This window comes from Dromaius novaehollandiae, chromosome 37 (assembly GCF_036370855.1).
Source record: "Dromaius novaehollandiae isolate bDroNov1 chromosome 37, bDroNov1.hap1, whole genome shotgun sequence".
In the NCBI taxonomy this organism is placed as follows: domain Eukaryota; kingdom Metazoa; phylum Chordata; class Aves; order Casuariiformes; family Dromaiidae; genus Dromaius; species Dromaius novaehollandiae.
In genome coordinates, this window is record NC_088136.1 from 41,548 (window position 1) to 58,457 (window position 16,910).

Sequence of the window (16,910 nt, forward strand, 5' to 3'; positions counted from 1 at the left end):
AGCGTGACCCAGAGCACCCCATGGCCTGCCCCACAGCATGCCCCATAGCGCCCCATGGCCTGCCCCATGGCGTGATCCATAGCGTGACCCACAGCGTGCCCCATAGCGCCCCATGGCCTGCCCCATGGCGTGATCCATAGTGTGACCCACAGCGTGCCCCATGGTCTGCCCCACAATGTGACCCATAGTGTGACCCACGGTGTGACCCATAGCGCCCCATGGTCTGCCCCACAGCGTGACCCATAGCGTGACCCACGGTGTGACCCAGAGCACCCCATGGTCTGCCCCACAGCATGCCCCATAGCACCCTGGGGTCTGCCCCACGGTGTGACCCATAGCACCCCCACGGCGTGACCCACGGCGTGCCCCATAGCACCCCCCAGCGCGACCCATAGCGCCGCCCCCCAGCACCCCACATCTCCCCGGGTCCCTTGCGGTGCGGCTCCCCCCCCCCAGCACCGTGGGGCAACCCCCAACCCCCCCCCCCAGCGCCGTGGGGCAGCGTCCCTCTCCCCGGCGCCGTGGGGCGCGCCGTGGGGCAGGCACTGACCCCCCCTCCCCCCCCCGGCGCCGTGGGGCGCGCAGGCTTCGACGAGTACTTCACGTCGCGCTCGCTGGAGAACAACCGCCGCAACCGCTGGTTCCACGAGTTCTGGGAGGAGGACTTCAACTGCCGCCTGCCCCACGGCGCGCCCCACGGCGCGCCCCACGCCGACGGCCCGCCCCCCCGCAAGTGCACAGGTACCGCGCCCCACGGCGCCGCCGCGGCGTCCCCGGGGGGGTTCCGCTGCCCCACGGCTGCCCCACGGCTGCCCCACGGCACCATCGTGTGCCCCTGGGGTGCCCCCCTGCCCCATAGCTGCCCCACGGCTGCCCCACGGCACTGCTGTGACTCCCCTGGGGTGTCCCCCTGCCCCACGGCTGCCCCATAGCGAGCCCCACGGGTGTCCCTGTGCCCCACGGCACCGCTGTGACCCCCCCGGGGGTCCCCCTGCCCCACGGCTGCCCCACGGTGTGCCCCACAGCACCATCGTGTGCCCTTGGGGTGTCCTGCTGCCCCACAGCTGCCCCACAGCAAGTCACACGGGTGTCCCTGTGCCCCACAGCTGCCCCACGGCGCTGCTGTGGCCTCCTGGGGTGTCCCCCTGCCCCATGGCTGCCCCATAGCGAGCTCCATGGGTGTCCCTGCGCCCCACGGCTGCCCCATGGCACTGCTGTGGCCTCCTGGGGTGTCCCCCTGCCCCATAGCTGCCCCATAGCGAGCCCCACGGGTGTTCCTGCGCCCCACGGCTGCCCCACAGCGCTGCTGTGACCCCCCCTGGGGTGCCCCCCTGCCCCATAGCGAGCTCCATGGGTGTCCCTGCGCCCCACGGCTGCCCCATGGCACTGCTGTGACCCCCCCTGGGGTGCCCCCCTGCCCCATAGCGAGCTCCATGGGTGTCCCTGCGCCCCACGGCTGCCCCATGGCACTGCTGTGACCCCCCCGGGGGTGTCCCCCTGCCCCACGGCTGCCCCACAGCAAGTCACACGGGTGTCCCTGCGCCCCACGGCTGCCCCACGGCGTTGCTGTGACCCCCCTGGGGTGTCCCCCTGCCCCACGGCTGCCCCATAGCGAGCCCCATGGGTGTCCCTGAGCCCCACAGCTGCCCCACGGTGCTGCTGTGGCCTCCTGGGGTGTCCCCCTGACCCACGGCTGCCCCATAGCGAGCCCCACGGGTGTCCCCGTGCCCCACGGCACCGCTGTGACCCCCCCGGGGGTCCCCCTGCCCCACGGCTGCCCCACGGCGTGACCCACAGCACCATCGTGTGCCCCTGGGGTGTTTTGCTGCCCCATAGCTGCCCCACGGCGAGTCACACGGGTGTCCCTGTGCCCCACGGCTGCCCCACGGTGCTGCTGTGGCTTCCTGGGGTGTCCCCCTGCCCCACGGCTGCCCCATAGCGAGCCCCACGGGTGTCTCTGCGCCCCACAGCTGCCCCACAGCACTGCTGTGACCCCCCTGGGGTGTCCCCCTGCCCCACGGCTGCCCCATAGCGAGCCCCACGGGTGTCTCTGCACCCCACAGCTGCCCCACAGCACTGCTGTGACCCCCCTGGGGTGTCCCCCTGCCCCACGGCTGCCCCATAGCGAGCCCCACGGGTGTCCCTGTGCCCCACGGCACTGCTGTGACCCCCCCGGGGGTCCCCCTGCCCCACGGCTGCCCCACGGTGTGACCCACAGCACCATCGTGTGCCCTTGGGGTGTCCTGCTGCCCCATAGCTGCCCCACGGCGAGTCACATGGGTGTCCCCATGCCCCATGGCTGCCCCACGGCACTGCTGTGACCCCCCTGCGGTGCCCCTGCCCCACAGCTGCCCCACGGCGAGTCACACGGGTGTCCCTGCGCCCCACAGCTGCCCCATGGCACTGCTGTGACCTCCTGGGGTGTCCCCCTGCCCCATAGCTGCCCCATAGCGAGCTCCATGGGTGTCCCTGTGCCCCACGGCACCGCTGTGACCCCCCCGGGGGTCCCCCTGCCCCATGGCTGCCCCACGGCTGCCCCACAGCACCGTGTGCCCTTGGGGTGTCTTGCTGTCCCATAGCTGCCCCACGGCGAGTCACACGGGTGTCCCTGCGCCACACGGCTGCCCCACGGTGCTGCTGTGGCTTCCTGGGGTGTCCCCCTGCCCCATAGCTGCCCCATAGCGAGCCCCACGGCGTGCCCCACAAGCACATGGGTGCTGCCTTCGGGGCGCCCCACGGCTGCCCTACACGTGGGGCACCCCTGGGTGCCCGCCCCACATCTGGGACACCCCCGGGCCTCTGCCCCACACGTGTGGGGCCCACACCCCACGGAGCGGCGCCCCTGGGTCCTAGCTCCCCCCTGCCACGTCACACCCTCGGGTCCCTGCCCCACATACGGCACCCATAGGCCCCTGCCCCACACACACATGGGGCACCCCTGGGTGCCTGCCCCACATCTGGGGCACCCCTGGGCCTCTGCCCCACACGTGTGGGGCCCAAACACCCCACGGCGCAGCGCCCCTGGGTCCTAGCTCCCCCCTGCCACGTCACACCCCCGGGTGCCCGCCCCACATACGGCCCCCCCGGGTGCCCCCCACACACGAGACACCCCCGGGCGCCCGCCCCACACGTGTGGGGCCCAAACCACCCCCTGCCCCACAGCGCGGCACCCCTGGGTCCTAGCTCCCCCCGCCGTGCTGCACCCCCGGGTCCCCGCCCCACATACGGCCCCCCCGGGTGCCCGCCCCACATCTGGGACACCCCTGGGCCTCTGCCCCACACGTGTGGGGCCCAAACACCCCACGGCACGGCGCCCCTGGGTCCTAGCTCCCCCCTGCCACGCTGCACCCCCGGGTCCCCGCCCCACATACGGCCCCCCCGGGTGCCCCCCCCACACGAGACACCCCCGGGCCTCCGCCCCACACGTGTGGGGCAGGCGCTGAGGGGCGCCGCTGTCCTCTCCGGGGGCCAGGCCGGGAGCGCATCGGGCGCGACTCGCCCTACGAGCAGGAGGGCAAGGTGCAGTTCGTCATCGACGCCGTGTTCGCCATGGCGCGGGGGCTGCACAGCCTGCTGGGAGAGCAGTGCCCCGGCGGGGGGGGGCTCTGCCCCCGCGCCGACCCCCCCGACGGCCGCCGCCTCCTCGCCCACATCCGCCGCCTCGCCTTCAACGGTACTGGGGGCGCTGGGAGGCACTGGGAGCCGCTGGGAGGGGGGCTGGGGGGGGCTGGGGGGGTTTGGGGGCCCTGGGAGCAGACTGGGAGGCACTGGGAGCACACTGGGAGCCACTGGGATGGACTGGGAGCACACTGGGATGGACTGGGAGCACACTGGGAGGCACTGGGAGCACACTGGGAGCCACTGGGATGGATTGGGAGCCACTGGGATGGACTGGGAGCACACTGGGATGGACTGGGAGGCACTGGGAAGCACTGGGAGGAGGCCAGGGGCAGCCCAGACAGCCTCTGGGAGGGATTTGGGGGCCTTGGGAGCAGACTGGGAGGCACTGGGAGCAGACTGGGATGGACTGGGATGGATTGGGAGGCACTGGGAGCAGACTGGGATGGACTGGGATGGACTGGGATGGACTGGGAGGCACTGGGAGCAGACTGGGAGCCACTGGGATGGACTGGGAGCGCACTGGGAGGCACTGGGAGCACACTGGGAGCAGCCGGGGCGGCACTGGGCTGTACTGGGCGGCACTGGGCGGCACTGGGGGCTGCACAGCCTGCTGGGAGAGCAGTGCCCCAGCGGGGGGGGGCTCTGCCCCCGCGCCGACCCCCCCGACGGCCGCCGCCTCCTCGCCCACATCCGCCGCCTCGCCTTCAACGGTACTGGGGGCGCTGGGAGGCACTGGGAGCCGCTGGGAGGGGGGCTGGGGGGGGCTGGGAGGGGGCTGCGGGTGGTTTGGGGGCCCTGGGAGCAGACTGGGAGGCACTGGGAGCACACTGGGATGGACTGGGAGCACACTGGGATGGACTGGGATGGACTGGGAGCCACTGGGATGGACTGGGAGCAGACTGGGATGGACTGGCATGGACTGGGAGGCGTTGGGATGGACTGGGAGGCGTTGGGAGGGGCCCAGGAGGAGCCCAGACGGCCTCTGGGAGGGGATTGGGGGCCCTAGGAGCAGACTGGGAGGCACTGGGAGCAGACTGGGATGGACTGGGATGGATTGGGAGGCACTAGGAGTGGACTGGGAGCCACTGGGATGGACTGGGAGCACACTGGGATGGACTGGGAGGCACTGGGAGGGGCCCAGGGGGAGCTCAGAGGGGCTCTGGTAGGGATTCGGAGGCCGTGGGAGCAGACTGGGAGGCACTGGGAGCAGACTGGGATGGACTGGGATGGATTGGGAGGCACTAGGAGCAGACTGGGATCCACTGGGATGAACAGGGAGCACACTGGGATGGACTGGGAGGCACTGGGATGGACTGGGAGGCACTGGGAGAGGCCCAGGGGGAGCCCAGACGGCCTCTGGGAGGGGATTGGGGGCCCTAGGAGCAGACTGGGAGGCACTGGGAGCAGACTGGGATGGACTGGGATGGATTGGGAGGCACTAGGAGCAGACTGGGAGCCACTGGGATGGACTGGGAGGCATTAGGAGCAGACTGGGCTGTACTGGGAGGCACTGGGAGAGGCCCAGGGGGAGCCCAGACGGCCTCTGAGAGGGGTTTGGAGGCCCTGGGAGCAGACTGGGAGGCACTGGGAGGCACTGGGAGCACACTGGAATGGACTGGGAGCCACTGGGATCTACAGGGAGGCACTGGGAGCAGACTGGGCTAGACTGGGCTGTACTGGCAGCCACTGGGAGGCACTGGGAGGCACTGGGAGCTCTTCTCCCCCAGCCCCATCATGCAGCACAAGACTGTTGATGTAAATGGGGGCTACTGGGAGCACTGGGACTTACTGGGAGGCACTGGGACATACTGGGAGGTCACAGCAAGGCTTACTGGGAGACCTTGAACCATACTGGGCCATACTGGGAGGCACTGGGAGCACTGGGAGCTCTTCTCCCCCAGCCCCATCATGCAGCACAAGAGTGTAGATGTCAATGGGGGCTACTGGGAGCACTGGGACTTACTGGGAGGCACTGGGACATACTGGGAGACCACAGCAAGGCTTACTGGGAGACCTTGAGCCATACTGGGCCATACTGGGAGGCACTGGGAGCTCTTCTCCCCCAGCCCCATCATGCAGCACAAGGGTGTTGATGTCACTGGGAGGCACTGGGAGGCACTGGGACATACTGGGAGACCACAGCAAGGCTTACTGGGAGACCTTGAGCCATACTGGGCCATACTGGGAGCACTGGGAGCACTGGGAGCTCTTCTCCCCCAGCCCCATCATGCAGCACAAGGGTGTTGATGTCACTGGGAGGCACTGGGAGGCACTGGGACATACTGGGAGACCACAGCAAGGCTTACTGGGAGACCTTGAGCCATACTGGGCCATACTGGGAGCACTGGGAGCACTGGGAGCTCTTCTCCCCCAGCCCCATCATGCAGCACAAGGGTGTTGATGTCACTGGGAGGCACTGGGACTTACTGGGAGGCACTGGGACATACTGGGAGACCACAGCAAGGCTTACTGGGAGACCCTGAGCCATACTGGGCCATACTGGGAGGCACTGGGCCATACTGGGAGGCTGTTGCCCCACCGCCCCATGAGCGACGCCAACACCAGGGAGGGGAGCAGAGGCTGCAGACTGGTTTGCGCAGCTCCGGACTGGTTTGTACCGGTCCGGAGCGGTTTGCACCGGTCTGGAGGGGTTTGTGCGGGCGCGTACCGGTCTGAACTGGTGTATACTGGTTTGAACTGGGCAGGGAGCGCGGGGACGCCGGTGAGCTTCAACGAGAACGGCGACGCGCCGGGCCGCTACGACATCTTCCAGTTCCAGGGCGTCAACGGCAGCGGCGGCGCCTACCGACCCGTGGGGCAGTGGGTGCAGGGCCTGCGCCTGCAGGTGAGCCCCCCCGGACGCCTGGGCCCCTCCCGGACGCCTGGGCCCCTCCCGGACGCCTGGGCCCCTTCCCCGGACGCCTGGGCCCCTCCCGGACGCCTGGGCTCCTTCCCCGGACGCCTGGGCTCCTTTCCCGGACGCCTGGGCCCTTCTACCGGACGCCTGGGCTCCTTCCCCGGACGCCTGGGCCCCTTCCCCGGACGCCTGGGCCCTTTTCCCGGACGCCTGGGCCCCTTCCCCGGACGCCTGGGCCCTTTTCCCGGACGCCTGGGCTCCTTCCCCCGGACGCCTGTGCTCCTTCCCCGGACGCCTGGGCCCCTTCCCCGGACGCCTGGGCTCTTTTCCCGGACGCCTGGGCCCCCCCGGACGCCTGGGCCCTTTTCCCGGACGCCTGGGCCCCTTCCCCGGACGCCTGGGCCCCTTCCCCGGACGCCTGGGCCCCTCCCGGACGCCTGGGCCCTTTTCCCGGACGCCTGGGCCCCTTCCCTGGACACCTGGGCCCCTTCCCCGGACACCTGGCTCCTTCCCCGGACGCCTGGGCCCTTTTCCTGGATGCCTGGGCCCCTTCCCCGGACGCCTGGGCCCCTTCCCCGGATGCCTGGGCTCCTTCCCCGGACGCCTGGGCCCTTTCCCTGGAGGCCTGGGCTCCTTCCCCGGACGCCTGGGCCCTTTCCTGGACGCCTGGGCCCCTTTCCCGGACACCTGGGCCCCTCTCCCGGGTGCCTGGGCCCTTTTCCCAGACGCCTGGGCCCCTTTCCCGGACGCCTGGGCCCTTCCCCGGATGCCTGGGCCCTTTCCCGGATGCCTGGGCTCCTTTCCCGGACGCCTGGGCCCCTCCTGGATGCCTGGGCCCTCTTAAGGGGGGGTTCCCCACGCCATCCCGGACTCCTGGGCCCACTAACGGTTTATCCCATCTCTCTTTTCTCCCTCTACCGCCATCTTGACCGCCGCCCGGACGCCTGGGCCCACCAACCGCTCCTTCCACCTCCATTTTCTCCGCTCCCCGGATGCCTGGGCCCACCAACCGCTCCTTCCACCACCGTTTTCTCTCCCTCTGCCTCTCCCCGGACGCCTGGGCCCACCAACCACCTTTCCCACCGCCGTTTTCTCCACCGCCCGGACGCCTGGGCCCATGAACCGCTCCTTCCACCTCCATTTTCTCCGCTCCCCGGACACCTGGGCCCCTGAACCGCTCCTTCCACCTCCATTTTCTCCACCGCCCGGACGCCTGGGCCCCTGAACTGCTCCTTCCACCGCCGTTTTCCCCGCCGCCCGGACGCCTGGGCCCATGAACCGCCTTTCCCACCTCCATTTTCTCCACCGCCCGGACGCCTGGGCCCATGAACCGCTTCTTCCACCTCCATTTTCTCCGCTCCCCGGACGCCTGGGCCCACGAACCGCTCCTTCCACCGCCGTTTTCCCCGCCACCCGGACGCCTGGGCCCACCAACCGCTCATTCCACCGCCGTTTTCTCTCCCTCTGCCGCTCCCCGGACGCCTGGGCCCACGAACCACCTTTCCCACCTCCATTTTCTCCACTCCCCGGACACCTGGGCCCCTGAACCGCTCCTTCCACCTCCGTTTTCCCCGCCGCCCGGACGCCTGGGCCCACCAACCGCTCCTTCCACCTCCATTTTCTCCGCTCCCCGGACGCCTGGGCCCACGAACCGCTCCTTCCACCGCCGTTTTCCCCGCCGCCCGGATGCCTGGGCCCCTGAACCGCTCCTTCCACCTCCATTTTCTCCCTTGGCTGCCGCTCCCCGGACGCCTGGGCCCACAAACCGCCTTTCCCACCGCTGTTTTCTCCACCGCCCGGACGCCTGGGCCCACCAACCGCTCCTTCCACCGCCGCTTTGTCCACCGCCTGGACACCTGGGCCCACGAACCGCCTTTCCCGCCTCCATTTTCTCTGCTCCCCGGACGCCTGGGCCCCTGAACCGCTCCTTCCACCTCCATTTTCTCCACCGCCCGGACGCCTGGGCCCACGAACTGCCTTTCCCACCGCCGTTTTCCCCGCTGCCCGGACGCCTGGGCCCACGAACCGCCTTTCCCACCTCCATTTTCTCCACCGCCCGGACGCCTGGGCCCACGAACCGCCTTTCCCACCTCCATTTTCTCTGCTCCCCGGACGCCTGGGCCCACAAACCGCTCCTTCCACCTCCATTTTCTCCGCCGCCCGGACGCCTGGGCCCACGAACCGCTTCTTCCACCTCCATTTTCTCCGCTCCCCGGACGCCTGGGCCCACCAACCGCCTTTCCCACCGCTGTTTTCCCTGCCGCCCGGACGCCTGGGCCCCTGAACCGCTCCTTCCACCGCCGTTTTCCCCGCCGCCCGGACGCCTGGGCCCACAAACCGCTCCTTCCACCTCCATTTTCTCCACTGCCCGGATGCCTGGGCCCACCAACCGCCTTTCCCGCCTCCGTTTTCCCCGCCGCCCGGACGCCTGGGCCCACCAACCGCCTTTCCCGCCTCCATTTTCTCCGCTTCCCGGACGCCTGGGCCCACGAACCGCCTTTCCCACCGCCGTTTTCTCCGCTCCCCGGACGCCTGGGACCCTGAACCGCTCCTTCCACCTCCATTTTCTCCCTTGGCTGCTGCTCCCCGGACGCCTGGGCCCACCAACCGCTCCTTCCGCCTCCATTTTCTCCGCTCCCCGGACGCCTGGGCCCACCAACCGCCTTTCCCGCCTCCATTTTCTCCGCTTCCCGGACGCCTGGGCCCACCAACCGCTTCTTCCACCTCCATTTTCTCCCTTGGCCGCCTCTCCCCGGACGCCTGGGCCCACCAACCGCCTTTCCCACTGCCGTTTTCTCCGCTCCCCGGACGCCTGGGCCCACCAACCGCCTTTCCCACCGCCGTTTATTCTGCTCCCCGGACGCCTGGGCCCACGAACCGCTCCTTCCACCTCCATTTTCTCCACCGCCCGGACGCCTGGGCCCACGAACTGCCTTTCCCACTGCCGTTTTCCCCGCCGCCCGGACGCCTGGGCCCACGAACCGCTCCTTCCACCTCCGTTTTCCCCGCCGCCCGGACGCCTGGGCCCACGAACTGCTTCTTCCACCTCCATTTTCTCCCTTGGCCGCCGCTCCCCGGACGCCTGGGCCCACCAACCGCCTTTCCCACCACCGTTTTCCCCGCTGCCCGGACGCCTGGGCCCACGAACCGCCTTTTCCACCGCCGTTTTCCCCGCCGCCCGGACGCCTGGGCCCACCAACCGCCTTTCCCACCTCCATTTTCTCCACCGCCCGGACGCCTGGGCCCACCAACCGCTCCTTCCACCTCCATTTTCTCCGCTCCCCGGACGCCTGGGCCCTCTGACTGCTCATTCCACCACCGTTTTCTCTCCCTCTGCCTCTCCCCGGACGCCTGGGCCCCTGAACCGCTCCTTCCACCGCCGTTTTCCCCGCCGCCCGGACGCCTGGGCCCACGAACCGCTTCTTCCACCTCCATTTTCTCCGCTGCCCGGACGCCTGGGCCCACCAACTGCCTTCCCCACCGCCGTTTTCCCCGCCGCCCGGACGCCTGGGCCCGCGGCGCAGGTGGAGTCGATGCGCTGGGGCCTGGGCCCCCCGGGCACCCCGCCGCCGTCCGCCTGCAGCCCGCCGTGCGGCCCGGGCGAGCGCAAGAAGCCGGTGGAAGGGGTGCCGTGCTGCTGGCACTGCGAGGCCTGCGGCGGCTACCGCTACCGCGCCGACGCCTTCACCTGCCGCCCCTGCGGCCCGGCGCTGCGACCCACGGCGGACCGCGCCGGCTGCCGCCCCACGCCGCTGCTCCGCCTGGCCTGGCGCTCGCCCTGGGCCGCCGCCCCGCTGGCCCTGGCCGCCGCCGGCCTGGCCGCCACCGCCTTCGTCCTGGCCACCTTCGCCCGCCACCACGACACGCCCATCGTGCGGGCGTCGGGCCGCGAGCTCAGCTACGTGCTGCTGGCCGGCATCGCCCTCGTCTACGCCATCACCTTCCCCATGGTGGCCCAGCCCGGCGTGGCCGTCTGCGCCCTGCGCCGCCTCTTCCTCGGCCTCGGCATGAGCGTCACCTACGCCGCCCTGCTCACCAAGACCAACCGCATCTACCGCATCTTCGAGCAGGGTGAGCCCGGGGGGGCCCAGGCGTCCGGGCGCGCAGAGCGGGAGGGCCTCGGGGGGCTCAGGGGGCCGTTTTGGGGGGAAACGGGGGGAAACAGTGGGAAACGGGGCCCAGGCGTCCGGGCACAGCGAGCGGGAGGGGCTCAGGGAGCCATTTTGGGGGGAAACAGGGGGAAATGGGGCCCAGGCGTCCGGGCATGGCAAGCAGGAGGGCTCAGGAGGCCATTTTGGGGGGAAACGGGGGGAAAGAGGCCATTTTGGGGAGCGGGAGGGCCCAGGCGTCCGGGCGGCAGCGTCACCTGCTCGCCAAGACCAACCGCATCTACCGCATCTTCGAGCAGGGTGAGCCGCGGGGGCCCAGGCGTCCGGGCGCGCAGAGCGGGAGGGCCTCGGGGGGCCGTTTTGGGGGGAAACGGGGGGAAACGGGGCCCAGGCGTCCGGGCGGCAGCGTCACCTGCTCACCAAGACCAACCGCATCTACCGCATCTTCGAGCAGGGTGAGCCCGGGGGGGCCCAGGCGTCCGGGCGCGCAGAGCGGGAGGGCCTCGGGGGGCTCAGAGGGCCGTTTTGGGGGGAAACGGGGGGAAAGAGGCCATTTTGGGGAGCGGGAGGGCCCAGGCGTCCGGGTGCGGCAAGCGGGAGGGCTTCAGGGGGCCATTTTGGGGGAAAACGGGGAGAAAGAGGCCATTTTGGGGGGAAACGGGGAGAAAGAGGCCATTTTGCGGAGCAGGAGGGCCCAGGCGTCCGGTCATGGTGAGCAGGAGGGCTCAGGAGGCCATTTTGGGGGAAAACGGGGAGAAAGAGGCCATTTTGGGGAGCGGGAGGGCCCAGGCGTCCGGGTGCGGCAAGCGGGAGGGCTTTGGGAGGCCATTTTGGGGGGAAACGGGGGGAAAGAGGCCATTTTGGGGAGCGGGAGGGCCCAGGCGTCCGGGCGGCAGCGTCACCTGCTCACCAAGACCAACCGCATCTACCGCATCTTCGAGCAGGGTGAGCCGGGGGGGCCCAGGCGTCCGGGCGCGGCAACTGGGAGGGCCTCGGGGGGCCGTTTTGGGGGAAAACGGGGAGAAAGAGGCCATTTTGGGGAGCGGGAGGGCCCAGGCGTCCGGGTGCGGCAAGCAGGAGGGCTTCGGGAGGCCATTTTGGGGGGAAATTGGGGGAAAGAGGCCATTTTGGGGAGCGGGAGGGCCCAGGCATCCGGGCATGGTGAGCAGGAGGGCTTCAGGAGGCCATTTTGGGGGGAAACGGGGAGAAAGAGGCCATTTTGGGGAGCGGGAGGGCCCAGGCGTCCGCGCGGCAGCGTCACCTGCTCACCAAGACCAACCGCATCTACCGCATCTTCGAGCAGGGTGAGCCGGGGGGGCCCAGGCGTCCGGGCGCGCAGAGCGGGAGGGCCTCGGGGGGACGTTTTGGGCGGAAACGGGGGGAAACGGGGGGAAAGAGGCCATTTTGGGGGGAAACAGGGGGAAAGAGGCCATTTTGGGGAGCAGGAGGGGCCCAGGCGTCCGGGTGCGCAGAGCAGGAGGGCTTCGGGAGGCCATTTTGGGGGGAAACAGGGAGAAAGAGGCCATTTTGGGGGAAAACGGGGGGAAAGAGGCCATTTTGGGGAGCAGGAGGGCCCAGGCGTCCGGGCATGGCGAGCAGGAGGGCCTCGGGGGGACGTTTTGGGGGAAAACGGGGGGAAAGAGGCCATTTTGGGGAGCGGGAGGGCCCAGGCGTCCGGGTGCGGCAAGCGGGAGGGCTTCGGGAGGCCGTTTTGGGGGGAAACGGGGGGAAACGGGGCCCAGGCGTCCGGGCGCGGCGAGCAGGAGGGCTTCGGGAGGCCATTTTGGGGGGAAACAGGGAGAAAGAGGCCATTTTGGGGGAAAACGGGGGGAAAGAGGCCATTTTGGGGAGCAGGAGGGCCCAGGCGTCCGGGCATGGCGAGCAGGAGGGCCTCGGGGGGACGTTTTGGGGGAAAACGGGGGGAAAGAGGCCATTTTGGGGAGCGGGAGGGCCCAGGCGTCCGGGTGCGGCAAGCGGGAGGGCTTCGGGAGGCCGTTTTGGGGGGAAACGGGGGGAAACGGGGCCCAGGCGTCCGGGCGCGGCGAGCAGGAGGGCTTCGGGAGGCCATTTTGGGGGGAAACGGGGGGAAAGAGGCCATTTTGGGGGGAAACGGGGGGAAAGAGGCCATTTTGGGGAGCGGGAGGGCCCAGGCGTCCGGGCGGCAGCGTCACCTGCTCACCAAGACCAACCGCATCTACCGCATCTTCGAGCAGGGTGAGCCGGGGGGGCCCAGGCGTCCGGGCGCGCAGAGCGGGAGGGCCTCGGGGGGACGTTTTGGGGGGAAACGGGGGGAAACGGAGCCCAGGCGTCCGGGCACGGTGAGCGGGAGGGCTTCAGGGGGCCATTTTGGGGGAAAACGGGGAGAAAGAGGCCATTTTGGGGAGCAGGAGGGCCCAGGCATCCGGGTGCGGCAAGCGGGAGGGCTTCAGGGGGCCATTTTGGGGGAAAACGGGGAGAAAGAGGCCATTTTGGGGAGCGGGAGGGCCCAGGCGTCCGGGCGGCAGCGTCACCTGCTCACCAAGACCAACCGCATCTACCGCATCTTCGAGCAGGGTGAGCCGGGGGGGGCCCAGGCGTCCGGGCGTGGCGAGCGGGAGGGCCTCGGGGGGCTCAGGGGGCCGTTTTGGGGGGAAACGGGGGGAAAGAGGCCATTTTGGGGAGCGGGAGGGCCCAGGCATCCGGGTGTGCAGAGCGGGAGGGCTTCGGGAGGCCATTTTGGGGGGAAACGGGGGGAAACGGGGCCCAGGCGTCCGGGCGGCAGCGTCACCTGCTCACCAAGACCAACCGCATCTACCGCATCTTCGAGCAGGGTGAGCCGGGGGGGGCCCAGGCGTCCGGGCGCGGCGAGCGGGAGGGCCTCAGGGGGCTCAGGGGGCCGTTTTGGGGGGAAACGGGGGGAAAAGAGGCCATTTTGGGGGGAAACGGGGGGAAAGAGGCCATTTTGGGGAGCGGGAGGGCCCAGGCGTCCGGGTGTGCAGAGCGGGAGGGCTTCGGGAGGCCATTTTGGGGGGAAACGGGGGGAAACGGGGCCCAGGCGTCCGGGCGGCAGCGTCACCTGCTCACCAAGACCAACCGCATCTACCGCATCTTCGAGCAGGGTGAGCCGGGGGGGCCCAGGCGTCCGGGCGCGGCAACTGGGAGGGCCTCGGGGGGCTCAGGGGGCCGTTTTGGGGGGAAACGGGGGGAAAGGGGGCCCAGGCGTCCGGGTGCGGCAAGCGGGAGGGCTTCGGGAGGCCATTTTGGGGGAAAATGGGGAGAAAGAGGCCATTTTGGGGAGCGGGAGGGCCCAGGCGTCTGGGTGCGGCAAGTGGGAGGGCTTCGGGAGGCCGTTTTGGGGGGAAACGGGGGGAAAGAGGCCATTTTGGGGGGAAACGGGGGGAAAGAGGCCATTTTGGGGAGCGGGAGGGCCCAGGCGTCCGGGCGGCAGCGTCACCTGCTCACCAAGACCAACCGCATCTACCGCATCTTCGAGCAGGGTGAGCCGGGGGGGCCCAGGCGTCCGGGCGCGGCAACTGGGAGGGGCTCGGGGGGCCATTTTGGGGGGAAACGGGGGGAAAGAGGCCATTTTGGGGAGCAGGAGGGCCCAGGCGTCCGGGCATGGTGAGCAGGAGGGCTCAGGAGGCCATTTTGGGGGAAAATGGGGAAATGGGGCCATTTTGGGGAGCGGGAGGGCCCAGGCGTCCGGGCGGCAGCGTCACCTGCTCACCAAGACCAACCGCATCTACCGCATCTTCGAGCAGGGTGAGCCGCGGGGGGCCCAGGCGTCCGGGCGCAGCGAGCGGGAGGGCCTCGGGGGGACGTTTTGGGGGGAAACGGGGGGAAACGGGGGGAAACGGGGCCCAGGCGTCCGGGCGGGAGCGTCACCTACGCCGCCCTGCTCACCAAGACCAACCGCATCTACCGCATCTTCGAGCAGGGTGAGCCGGGGGGGCCCAGGCGTCCGGGCGCGCAGAGCGGGAGGGCCTCGGGGGGACGTTTTGGGGGGAAACGGGGGGAAACAGGGGGAAACAGGGCCCAGGCGTCCGGGCGCGGCGAGCGGGAGGGGCTCAGGGAGCCATTTTGGGGGGAAACAGGGGGAAATGGGGCCCAGGCGTCCAGGCATGGCGAGCAGGAGGGCCTCGGGAGGCCATTTTGGGGGGAAACGGGGCCCAGGAGGCCATTTTGGGGGGAAACGGGGGGAAAGAGGCCATTTTGGGGAGCGGGAGGGCCCAGGCGTCCGGGCGGCAGCGTCACCTGCTCACCAAGACCAACCGCATCTACCGCATCTTCGAGCAGGGTGAGCCGGGGGGGCCCAGGCGTCCGGGCGCGGCAAGCGGGAGGGCCTCGGGGGGACGTTTTGGGGGGAAACGGGGGGAAACAGTGGGAAACGGGGCCCAGGCGTCCGGGCGGGAGCGTCACCTACGCCGCCCTGCTCACCAAGACCAACCGCATCTACCGCATCTTCGAGCAGGGTGAGCCGGGGGGGCCCAGGCGTCCGGGCGCGCAGAGCGGGAGGGCCTCGGGGGGACGTTTTGGGGGGAAACGGGGGGAAACAGGGGGAAACAGGGCCCAGGCGTCCGGGCGCGGCGAGCGGGAGGGGCTCAGGGAGCCATTTTGGGGGGAAACAGGGGGAAATGGGGCCCAGGCGTCCAGGCATGGCGAGCAGGAGGGCCTCGGGAGGCCATTTTGGGGGGAAACGGGGCCCAGGAGGCCATTTTGGGGGGAAACGGGGGGAAAGAGGCCATTTTGGGGAGCGGGAGGGCCCAGGCGTCCGGGCACGGTGAGCGGGAGGGCTTCAGGGGGCCATTTTGGGGAGAAACGGGGGGAAACGGGGCCCAGGCGTCCGGGCGGCAGCGTCACCTGCTCACCAAGACCAACCGCATCTACCGCATCTTCGAGCAGGGTGAGCCGGGGGGGCCCAGGCGTCCGGGCGTGGCGAGCGGGAGGGCCTCGGGGGGACGTTTTGGGGGGAAACGGGGGGAAAGAGGCCATTTTGGGGAGCGGGAGGGGCCCAGGCGTCCGGGCGGGAGCGTCACCTGCTCACCAAGACCAACCGCATCTACCGCATCTTCGAGCAGGGTGAGCCACGGGGGCCCAGGCGTCCGGGCGCGGCGACTGGGAGGGCCTCGGGGGGACGTTTTGGGGGGAAATTGGGGGAAAGAGGCCATTTTGGGGGAAAACGGGGGGAAAGAGGCCATTTTGGGGAGCAGGAGGGCCCAGGCGTCCGGGCACGGTGAACGGGAGGGCTCAGGAGGCCATTTTGGGGGGAAATGGGGAGAAAGAGGCCATTTTGGGGAGCGGGAGGGCCCAGGCGTCCGGGCGGCAGCGTCACCTGCTCACCAAGACCAACCGCATCTACCGCATCTTCGAGCAGGGTGAGCCGGGGGGGCCCAGGCGTCCGGGCGCACAGAGCGGGAGGGCCTCGGGGGGCCGTTTTGGGGGGAAACGGGGGGAAACAGTGGGAAACGGGGCCCAGGCGTCCGGGCGCGGCGAGCAGGAGGGCTTCGGGAGGCCATTTTGGGGGGAAACGGGGGGAAAGAGGCCATTTTGGGGAGCAGGAGGGCCCAGGCGTCCGGGCATGGTGAGCAGGAGGGCTCAGGAGGCCATTTTGGGGGGAAACGGGGAGAAAGAGGCCATTTTGGGGGGAAACGGGGGGAAAGAGGCCATTTTGGGGAGCGGGAGGGCCCAGGCGTCCGGGCATGGTGAGCAGGAGGGCTCAGGAGGCCATTTTGGGGGGAAACGGGGAGAAAGAGGCCATTTTGGGGGGAAACGGGGGGAAAGAGGCCATTTTGGGGAGCGGGAGGGCCCAGGCGTCCAGGCGGCAGCGTCACCTGCTCACCAAGACCAACCGCATCTACCGCATCTTCGAGCAGGGTGAGCCGGGGGGGCCCAGGCGTCCGGGCGCGGCAACTGGGAGGGCCTCGGGGGGACGTTTTGGGGGGAAACGGGGGGAAACAGGGGGAAACAGGGCCCAGGCGTCCGGGCACGGTGAGCGGGAGGGCTTCAGGGGGCCATTTTGGGGGAAAACGGGGAGAAAGAGGCCATTTTGGGGGGAAACGGGGGGAAAGAGGCCATTTTGGGGAGCGGGAGGGCCCAGGCGTCCAGGCGGCAGCGTCACCTGCTCACCAAGACCAACCGCATCTACCGCATCTTCGAGCAGGGTGAGCCGGGGGGGCCCAGGCGTCCGGGCGCGGCAACTGGGAGGGCCTCGGGGGGACGTTTTGGGGGGAAACGGGGGGAAACAGGGGGAAACAGGGCCCAGGCGTCCGGGCACGGTGAGCGGGAGGGCTTCAGGGGGCCATTTTGGGGGAAAACGGGGAGAAAGAGGCCATTTTGGGGAGCGG

General features: G+C 70.0%; 1 protein-coding gene across 1 annotated transcript in view; it reads left to right on the forward strand.

The window, feature by feature from the left end:
* The window catches only part of LOC135325431 (metabotropic glutamate receptor 6-like), a 37,318-nt gene that overhangs the window by 13,419 nt on the left and 6,989 nt on the right, over positions 1–16,910 (forward strand). Inside the window, exons 5-8 of the mRNA XM_064503499.1 lie at positions 586–741; positions 3,473–3,673; positions 6,327–6,466; positions 10,003–10,549. Coding sequence (XP_064359569.1) covers positions 586–741; positions 3,473–3,673; positions 6,327–6,466; positions 10,003–10,549 — 1,044 coding nt within the window. The remainder of the gene's footprint in view (positions 1–585; positions 742–3,472; positions 3,674–6,326; positions 6,467–10,002; positions 10,550–16,910) is intronic.